This window comes from Haliotis rubra, unplaced genomic scaffold (assembly GCF_003918875.1).
Source record: "Haliotis rubra isolate DU_JTF1 unplaced genomic scaffold, ASM391887v1 Scf868, whole genome shotgun sequence".
Taxonomy (NCBI): Eukaryota; Metazoa; Mollusca; class Gastropoda; order Lepetellida; family Haliotidae; genus Haliotis; species Haliotis rubra.
In genome coordinates this window covers 24546-35079 of record NW_025767599.1, presented here as the reverse complement: position 1 = coordinate 35079, position 10534 = coordinate 24546, and the positions used below count along the sequence as shown (strand labels likewise).

The 10534-nt window shown below is 43.4% G+C and overlaps 1 protein-coding gene across 1 annotated transcript; it reads left to right on the top strand.

The window, feature by feature from the left end:
- The first annotated feature begins 1124 nt into the window (after positions 1-1124).
- LOC124263130 (1-deoxyxylulose-5-phosphate synthase YajO-like) lies at positions 1125-8655 on the top strand. Its single transcript, XM_046697691.1, has 9 exons — positions 1125-1167; positions 2193-2364; positions 3460-3602; positions 4313-4454; positions 4610-4783; positions 4955-5052; positions 5828-6003; positions 6233-6372; positions 8422-8655. Exons 2-9 carry the CDS (start codon positions 2257-2259, stop codon positions 8542-8544), a joined length of 1104 nt encoding a protein of 367 aa, XP_046553647.1. The 5' UTR covers positions 1125-1167; positions 2193-2256; the 3' UTR covers positions 8545-8655.
- Positions 8656-10534: the final 1879 nt, after the last annotated feature.

Sequence of the window (10534 nt, the reverse complement as noted above, 5' to 3'; positions counted from 1 at the left end):
GTGCCACCGATGTAGATAGTTGTGTATTGCCGACTGCGAAAGTTTATTCCTGAATGCACAAATAGATTACTCATAAGACGGGAACGAGAGCCATTACACTGTCAGGAGTTAATTCCCTTTGCAGCGTAGGCGAACCCTGCTGGTGTTAACCAGGTACGAGCTGTCGAGTGTCCTACATCTTCCTGGGGAGGTCTGAGGTGAAGGTGGCCAATATGTCTCGGTCATGGTGACATTTGGTGAACCAGTCAGGCAATAATACTTGAGAGTTATGAGTCAAAGGGTTAAAAGCGCCTTTTCCTGGCAGGCATCGGAAATCCTGCACTGTTTGGAACTGTGTACATGTGTGACTCTGTGTATCTGTTTTATAATTTACTTCACCTGAGCAGAGGAACATTTGATTATGATGGTGATGATGATGATGGTGGTGGTGGTGGTGATGATGATGACGATGGCGGCGGTGGTGGTCATGGTCATGGTGACGATGACGACGACGACTATGACGATGATGATGGTCATGATGACGATGACGATAGTGGTGATGATGATTATGGTGGTGGTGTTGATGATGACGTCGACTATGACGATAATAGTGATTAAGATGGTGTTGATGATGATCACGATAACGATGGTGGTGGTGATGACGACGACGACGACGATGATGGCGGTGATGGTGGTGATGATGATGACGATGCCGATGGTGGTGGTGATGATGATGATTGTGATGATGATGGTGGTGGTGATGATGATGGTGATGATGATGATGATGGTGGTAGTAGTGGTGGTGACGATCATGATGATGATGATGATGGTGACGATCATGATGGTGGTGTGATAATGATGATGGTGATGATGATGATGTAAAGAGTGTTAAATTAGCTTCATCAGCTATAAACGTTTGCGATACAATCTTGAGCTGCCTCACAACAGGCCTTACGGTGACTTGATACGAGACGTGCGTCCTCGAATTGTGTCAGTATGAATGACCCGTGCCCAGTCATGTGACTATTGAAATTCTGTGACCTCATCACCTCACTCACCCTGGCGACACACGTATGAAGTGCATGGACGTCCTCAGCATGTGACCTGGTTGTGTTTGATAAGATACTAGTTGTTTCATTGTTGTTGAACGCCGCAATCAGCAATGTTCCAGATATATGACGGCAGCATGTAAATAACCTAGTCTGGACCAGACAATCCACTGACTATCATCATGAACATCGATCTACCAGTTGGCACACGATCACATGTGTCAACCAAGACCACCTCATCCCGTTATTCGCCTCTTACGACATGCATGGGTTGCTGAAGCCCAATTTCTAACCCGAGATTTGCAGGCCTGATAAGTGTCTTTTAATGATTTGTAATATTCTTGATATTCATGTTTTGATATTCAAGGAAATTTCAACATACAACAATCAGATTCAATGCATTATAAATGTGTTGAAAAACATATTTATCCCTTTGAAAGTGACCAGTTGGGATCGAAACGTCATTCATCGTTTACTGTTCACAAGTTTGATCAAATCAGAATTTCATTATTATTTAAGCTAAGTGACAGTGATCTTCAAATACTGGAGTCTGAGCCAGATCGTCCAGTGATCGACATCATGAGCATCGATCTACGCAATTGGAATAAGGTGACATGCATCATTAGTGACCTCGTAAAGACAGGTCTCTGCAGATCAGTTCTAGCACGGATCTTCATGGTGGTGATCACGTGTGTACAGTCATATAAAGGTCAGCAAAAGCATTAAAAAATTAACATGCAAGAACAGATTTATTTTTTACATTCTGAAGACAGGTAATTAGTAAATGTGTCTGACGATTTTTATGGCATGAAGACGTACATATATTGTTTTATATAGATATCAAAGAGCGTATTCGTTCCCAGTGATGTGTTCTGGATTTAAAGATATCTGGAGTACAGAAACATGGGTATGTAATTGAATAACATGCATCCACGGTGTCCGGAAGGTGAGGTTTCCAGATTAACAGGGTCTCAATGTTTCCAGTTGCAAAGTGCAGTTAAGGGCCATGTTATTAGCATTCACGTTCAGGCCCGGATGCTGGTGGCGACATCTATAGGCAGAATATTGTGCTATGCTGTAAATATTGCTAAATGCACAGTAAACAAAATATGGTCATATTGTGCAACATCATGCTAAGTTGAGTTATCTCCCTTTGACCCGCAGTTGATAACGATATAAACACGAGTGTCAAACCGCTAGTGTCGTCATAACTCGCCCTACAACGAAGATGGCTGAAGTACCTGAGCAGAGCAAACTATCCTACAATTTCTTGGGCAAGTCTGGACTGAAGGTGGCCAACATATGTCTCGGCACGATGACGTTTGGGGATTCAGGGGTAAGTGTGAAATGTTGACATGAATGGCTGTAAGAAAGACCTCATTTTTGAGGGTCTACAGACATATCTACGTTCTGTCATGTGATGTATAGCGTCTATTTATATCACCAGGTAGTTCGCCGCTGTCCCAAATCGACAAGATAACCCCTTTCAATGTCACTAGTTCATCCTCTATCCAGATCATTCATTCATTACTTCAACCAATTCCCGGTATGATATTTTGGGGCATGTTTGAAGGAAGTCAAAAAGTGAGACCAGATGTTTTGACACTTGTCTTTCGGGTGCATGAACGTGCTGAACGTATGGACGATGAGTGGTGCCATTGACGTTGCATTAATTTACATTTTTCTCATCGTTCCAAATAATTTATTTCCTACTTCGATCATTTTGTCTAAAGTCTTTAAAAAAATGAAAATAACGATATTTTGTCTTTCACCGATTATTTTCACGTTATTTAAAAAAGATCCGAATTTCTTTAGTTCCTAACCCGTGAAAGTCCGGGTTAGAATGAACTTTCAGTAACCCATGCTTGTCGTAAGAGGCGACTAACGGGATCGGGTGGTAAGGCTCGCTGACTTGGTTGACATGTCATCGGTTCCCAATTGCGCAGATCGATGCTCATGCTGTTGATCACTAGGTTGTTTGGTCCAGACTCGATTATTTACAAGACCACCGCCATAAAGCTAGAATATTGCAGAGTGCGGCGTAAAACTAAACCCACTCACTCAGTTTTCGTTCCTAAGAATATTTCATCGTCACTTCGATTATATTCTCGTTATTTCAGTTAGTTTGAGTTGTTACTTCGACTATTTTCTTGAAATTTCGAATTTTAAAAATGAACGTGAACAAACAAGAACATAATTTGTATTATGAAAAATTAATCAAAGTAACGATAAAAAATTGTTTCGACACAAAATAAACAAATAAGTGACACAACAACTCTCGATTTTAAAAAATAAATCAATGTTCATAAGGATTTCGTATGATCGTATTCGCTTTTTAGTCTTAATACGAATCCAAGAAATGACCGTGTTTGGTTGGAAATATCATCCTCCAACTGCTTTATAAATATAGTGGTCTGTCGTCCTGTTACAGGCCAAGCGACCCGGTCAGGCCACAGAGGAGTACTCCCACCAGGTGCTTGACCGCTACGTCCAGTGGGGAGGCAACTTCCTTGACACCGCTGACGTCTATTCGCAAGGACTATCCGAGAAGTTCCTTGGATCCTGGCTAGCAAAGTATGTCATAATGGATTAGCAGTGTGAAGCACAGGGGTAAACTAATGGTAAAGAGTGCAGCAATGTACGTTGTTAGACGTGAATCTTAGAACTACCAGGATCAGCTGGGTTTGATGAAGGATATCATTGAACAGAATACCGCTCACGCTGGAAAGAGTGAGCGAGTGGGCTTAACGCTTGGAATAATGTTCCAGTTATATCAGCTAGAGTCATATCGATGTAGGAGACATATCGATGTGATCGCGCTGGCCCATGGGACGATCACAATGGAGGCAAACCAGTAGTTGTAAATGTAATACAAAGTCAATACAAACGAATACTCAGTTTTGACCATCCACAGAAATAGATTCAATTTTGAGTAACGGGCAAAATAGCAGTGAAACTCATAGGAATGGGCCACAGGTGTGCGTGAACACCGGAAGTACCCGCAATTTCCATAAATTGCCAAAAATGTAAGTATTTGTAGGCCGATACTACACAGCAGTACTCCTGTCATGAGACCAAGGCCTGTAAACAAACCACACAATCCAGGGATCGATGAACGAGAAAGTACAGACTAATGTGCAGAAGTTCTGAGATTCCATTGCTTACATTTGACAGAAAAACGTTTTGGAAATAGATTGTTTATGTCTAAGATTGCTCTTTCTTTGTTATTTTGGTCGAGCCTATCATCTCAAAGTCTCATCTATTTCAGCTTTGTTGTATTGCAGACAGTCACGTGAGCAGTTCGTTGTAGCCACAAAGGTCAGGGGTAACTCGGCGGTTGGTGTTGGACTCAGTCGACGCCATATTGTCAACAGCATCGAAAGAAGTCTTGAGAGGCTTCAGACTGACTATGTGGATCTGTACCAGGTGAGTACTGGCTGTAGTGTGTGGATCTGGTCCGGATTAGTACCAGAGTGGAGTGGAACCAGGTTTACCCCATAAGTTTTCCTTCAATCCATACCCGCAATAGTGAGGCAATAACACCATTCCTAAGTGGGCTGTAGTCGTGTCACATGTTACAGATGCACCTCTGGGATGATGGAACTCCTATTGAAGAAACACTCCGCGCATTTGATGACCTGGTTCGATGTGGGAAGGTGCGCTACGTCGGTGCCAGCAACGTGGTGGGTTGGCAGCTACAGAAGATAGCCTGTACATCGGAGAAGCTTGGCTTGAACCCCTTTGTCAGCTTACAGGTAGGATATTGTTACATGAACCGACTTTTTGGTTCACAGTTAGGACATGTACCTGTAACCCCGTCATTATAACGACATTATAACATCGATTTCTTCAGCCTACAGGTTGGAAAACATGAACCTATTCTTATATACATTAACCTGAATATTGCTTTTCACTCTTGTTTTCAGCAACAGTACAGCCTGGCGTGTCGGGAGACGGAGTTCGAACCTCTCCAGGTGTGCAAGACCGAGGGATTAGGGGTGCTGCCTTGGAGCCCTCTCAAGGGGTGAGTTGTAATTGGTGCACAAATGGTAAGGTAGCGGATTTATCGAACATTACACAAAAGTCATTTTACCTATGGTGTCTCGGTGATCCCTCAACAGTTAGTAGAGGTGTCTTGCAGATCCTTCGGCGGTGTAGTAATGTCTCAACGGTTTAGGGCGGTGGGTTAGCCTAGGGGTTCACTTGTCAAGCCAGGTTCGTTCTTGTACATGGGTACAATATCTGAAGCCAATTTCCGGTGTCTCCTGCTATGATATTGCATGAATACTGATAAAAGTGGCGCAGAACCTTACTCAATGAGTCGGTTTGGTAATTCACTCACTCACTCTTAAAGGTTTGGTAATAGTGTCTTGGACTTTTGGCTACAGCTGAATAAGTGTCTTGGGTATCTCTGTAATGGTGACCCAGAGATACATCAGCAGGTTAGTGCCCTACAGATGTCTCATTAGTCTATAAGGGGCGTCCAGAAGGTCCTTGAACAATATAGTGCCCCGGAGATTCCTGAGCGGGTTAGTAATAGTGTCCTTGAGATCTTGGATATCTCTTTATGGTTCATTAGTATAAATTATCATGAATGGTTTATGTTTTCTCGATGATTGGCCCATATACTATGAAGTGATGCTGTATCAATGTCTTCAGAAAACGTATCATCAAACATCCTCGCGATGTCAGAGAGCTTACAAGCTTCACTGTTAAGATGTCTGATTCCTGTAAGAAGGTCGGTTAGTACTGATCAGAATGTCTTGTTGGTAATCCATTGTAACTTATGACTTAAACAGAGGCCTGCTGTCTGGGAAGTACACACGAGACTCTCCCCCGACAAGTGGGCGCCTGGGCTGGGTGAGAGAAGATGAGAAACGAGCTAGCCAGGCCTGTCCAGGCTGGAGCGCCCTGGAGGGGAATGATCAGATCTGGAACATCATTGATGCACTACAGGACATCGCGAAGACACATGGTAGGTGCAGCTCTAAGAGTGAATGCTGCTTGCACACAAGACAACTACAACTACAGGCAATGTGGGAGTCGTGGTAGACTCTATGAGGAGCCCGGTAGATGTTGCGACAAACTTAACAGATATTGTAACAATTCTGGTAAACACTGAGGATAATACCTTGTGTATGGCAGCCTGAAATGTTTGGCAAGCAAGAAGGCAAGTATGAAATTGTATGACGTTTCTCCCACAGGTAAATCCATGGCCCAGGTGTCACTGCGCTGGCTGCTACAGAAAGATGTTGTTCCATCTGTCATCATCGGAGCCACATCTCTGGAACAGCTGGATGACAACCTGGGAGCTGCTAGTGGCTGGACGCTGTCATCGGAGGAGGTGAGTTTGTGATAGATGACCATCATTCAGTCAATATCTGTGGAGGCTGTGGGACAACTTAGGTGCTGCATAATACTGGACAATATCTTCAGAGGGTAAGTCTGGTAAGTCTGGTACAGCTGTTGGACAACTTAGGTGCTACAAAGAGACTGGACGTTATCTTCAGAGGAGGTAAGTCTGGTCAGCTGTTGGACAACTTAGGTGCTGCTTGAGACTGACGTTATCTTCAGTACAGTACAGACTGAGGAGGTGTCTGACAACTGTTGGACAACTTAGGTGCTGCTTGAGACTGGACGATATCTTCAGGAGGAAGTAGTCTGGTACAGCTGTTGGACAACTTAGGTGCTGCTAGACTGACTGGACGGTTATCTTCAGGGAGGTAAGTCTGGTACAGCTGTTGGACAACTTAGGTGCTGCTTGAGACTGGACGTTATCTTCAGAGGAGGTAAGTCTGGTACAGCTGTTGGACAACTTAGGTGCTGCTAGAGACTGGACGACAACTTAGGTGCTGCTTGAGACTATCTTCAGAGGAGGTAAGTCTGGTACAGCTGTTGGACAACTTAGGTGCTGCTTGAGACTGGACGTTATCTTCAGAGGAGGTAAGTCTGGTACAGCTGTTGGACAACTTAGGTGCTGCTAGAGACTGAGACTGAGGACGTACAGCTGTATCTTCAGAGGAGGTAAGTCTGGTACAGCTGTTGGACAACTTAGGTGCTGCTAGAGACTGGACGATATCTTCAGAGGAGGTAAGTCTGGTACAGCTGTTGGACAACTTAGGTGCTGCTAGAGACTGGACGATATCTTCAGAGGAGGTAAGTCTGGTACAGCTGTTGGACAACTTAGGTGCTGCTTGAGACTGGACGAGGAGGTAAGTATCTTCAGAGGAAGTAAGTCTGGTACAGCTGTTGGACAACTTAGGTGCTGCTAGAGACTGGACGTTATCTTCAGAGGAGGTAAGTCTGGTACAGCTGTTGGACAACTTAGGTGCTGCTAGAGACTGGACGATATCTTCAGAGGAGGTAAGTCTGGTACAGCTGTTGGACAACTTAGGTGCTGCTAGAGACTGGACGATATCTTCAGAGGAGGTAAGTCTGGTACAGCTGTTGGACAACTTAGGTGCTGCTAGAGACTGGACGTTATCTTCAGAGGAGGTAAGTCTGGTACAGCTGTTGGACAACTTAGGTGCTGCTTGGACAATCTTCAGAGTGAGGTAAGTCTGGTACAGCTGTTGGACAACTTAGGTGCTGCTTGAGACTGGACGTTATCTTCAGAGGAGGTAAGTCTGGTACAGCTGTTGGACAACTTAGGTGCTGCTAAAGACGGGACATCATTTTCAGAGGAGGAAAGTGATAGATAAATGGACAGTTTGTGGGCAGCTCGTGGCCTGACGATACTTTTAGAGTAGGTGAGTCTGTGATTGTGGATGGGCGCTGTCTACAGAGTAGGTGAGTCTTAGAGAGACAACCTCTGACAACCAGGTATTGTGTATCACCAGGTGCTACGTTCACAATAGGTGAGATGGTGACAGAAAGATGGAAACATTGAAGCAACTTACATTTATAAGTTATATTATCCCCTGACCTAAAAGACCGTCTCCGTGGTGTAGTGGTTAGAGCGGAAGGTCGCGGGTTCGATCCCCGACCGCGTCATACCAAAGGACGTTAAAATATGATACTTTTTGGTCCCTGCCAGGCGCTCGGCATTAATGGGTACAACAAGGACTGGTCGGCTTGGAGTCAGTATAATGTGTCTGAGTGGGGTATTCATGCTTCACTGCAGCATGGTATCTCAGTGAGCTTGCACTATAAAACCAGCTTAAGTCTGGGCTAGTACAAGCAGCCGCACATACACATACACAACCATGCACGTCGTCATATGAGCGAAATATTCTCAAGCGCGAAGTTAAACCCAATTTCATCATACCTCACCTGACTTAAAGGGGAGGTAACCTGTGGCGTTAACAAAGTGCCGCCAGTACATGATGTATCAATCAAACACCACGTGTTCATATTTCTGTTGTACAAATTAAAAAGTTCTCATGCTTTTCAGATGACACGACTGGACGAAGTGTCTCAACCCAGAATACCGTATCCATATGAAATGCTTTGGAGACTCAACAAATCTCGGCGCAACCCCTTCCAGTCATCGTACTTCGTCTCCAACTCAGACTGATCACAAGAAGCTGCCAAGCACAGAGCAACCAGCTGGTCTTTTACACTGGACATCTTCTGCATAATTACATTGAAATAGTGATAAAATTTTCACTGAGTGATTGCACGAGGACTTTATTGTTTGTATTATTATTTAACTTACATATTCCAGTTATTTCACATTCTGCCGACGTATATTTTGACTATGTTGCCAAGAGGCCTTGAAACTCAAGAATATACTGTCTCCCTGTCTTATTAGCTTTCCAAGAACCAATAGGACAGCTGTACCAGTACCTTGGCGTCTTTGAGTATGATGTTAAGATTGACCTCTGTTCCGGTCTCATTCCCTCCTCATCTCTATTCGCCTATATTCACCGCCTTTCGTCATTAAGAATTTCTGTTGTGCCGTAATACTTGATCGTTGCATAACAGAAACACTTTATATAACCTTATGCATACGAGAGCTGTATGAAATACACGTTTTGAACAATTCTGAGCTTACCTACTTGTTGTATCTACGTACAGTAGGCAATATGTGTGTGCCCTTAATCCAGTACTTTCCATACTGATCCGTGAAGATCGCGGTTAGAATTGATCTGCAGTAACCAATGCTGGTCGTAGGATGCGACTAACGGGATCGGGAGGTCAGGCTCGCTGACTTGGTTAACACTTGTCATCGTATCCCAATTACGTAGATCGATGCTTATGCCGTTGATCACTAGATTGCCTGGTCCAGATTATTATACAGACCGCTAACATATAGCTGAAATACTGCTGAGTGCGGCGTTAAACAACAGCCAAACCAAACCTCACTGGATACATAGTTGCATGATTTGGAATCCAAGCATCAAACCGAAACATGAGTCTCATTACCTATTCAGACAATGACCTACTTTTCAGCCGATCCGAATTTTCCCGTGTGAAAGTGAAAAGGGACAGCACAAACAACTATTATATATATGGTTACACTGAATTCCAGTTCCTTGTTTCATAAGAAAATGGTATTTATAAGTTAATGTTAATTTTAAACTTTAATAACATCGTATTTCTATATATTTAGGCGAGGTTTAGGCAGCATGACCTTAACTAAGACGTCACAGACTACCACTGTTTGATGAGGTCGTAAAATGGATCACAGATCATCTGGCTCACTGATTACGTCTGTTATGTGTTTTTTGTGCTTATTTGGTGTATTTTTGTAACGTACAATGTGATCGATATAATATCAAGTCCGTACCAGACCGCCAAACTTTTCTGGCGCCCGAGCCTCGTTTTGAGATTTCCACGATTTCCTTTTGACAGAGCATGCTGCACGACGTTTTTGCAAGGATTAGAAGGAGCGTAGTATTGCAATATACACGTGATTAGATGTATCAAATAATACTGATTAGTATACGCAAAATACTCCTCTAAAATGGCTTATGCGTTTCTTTTTCTGAAGAGTCTAACTAGTGGTTCTCAGAGGCTGCCAAACGTGGATTAAGTGGCACAATGGCCCAAGAGTATAGTTCTACCTGGAAGTTGTGGCCATCATAAAAACGGTTAAAGTGATATAGCTTCATCCCAGACATACAACTCAGTTTGTCCTAATCATGTTGTTGGTTACAGGATTTATTGAAATGCAATTGCAGCGGTAACACTGTCGTGAAGCAATGTTAAAGTATCAGATTTACGGCAGGCGAAGCGTCAAAATTGTTTTGTGTAACAGGTTCTAGGAATATGAAATTAAGGCAAGACGTGAGTTTGGCGCGATAGGATCAAATGTCGAGCGGAGTAGTACATCTGAACGGTAGTCCATGTTAATATTGCTTTGTCTGCCTAATGAAGTGCAAAGACTTGTGAAGTGCACACGAGCCACCTCATGAGACAGAAACGCGGCCTTTACCACTTTGTCACTCTATGTTACAATATGAAGTAAACATTTCTTTCAGATTTCTTAATTTATGAAGGATAGCGAATACAAAATCTACTGGGTTTTTTGTCCACGAAACAGTTACCCACTAATCGTGTAA

What these genes read in the sequence shown, in the direction of transcription:
- LOC124263130 (XM_046697691.1), top strand. Translation starts at nt 2,257, where the DNA reads ATGGCTGAAGTACCTGAGCAGAGCAAACTATCCTACAATTTCTTGGGC. An exon ending in CTTGGATCCTGGCTAGCAAA is followed by an intron (nt 3,603 to 4,312) that starts GTATGTCATAAT and finishes GTTGTATTGCAG; the next exon opens with ACAGTCACGTGAGCAGTTCG. An exon ending in GGACATCGCGAAGACACATG is followed by an intron (nt 6,004 to 6,232) that starts GTAGGTGCAGCT and finishes TTTCTCCCACAG; the next exon opens with GTAAATCCATGGCCCAGGTG.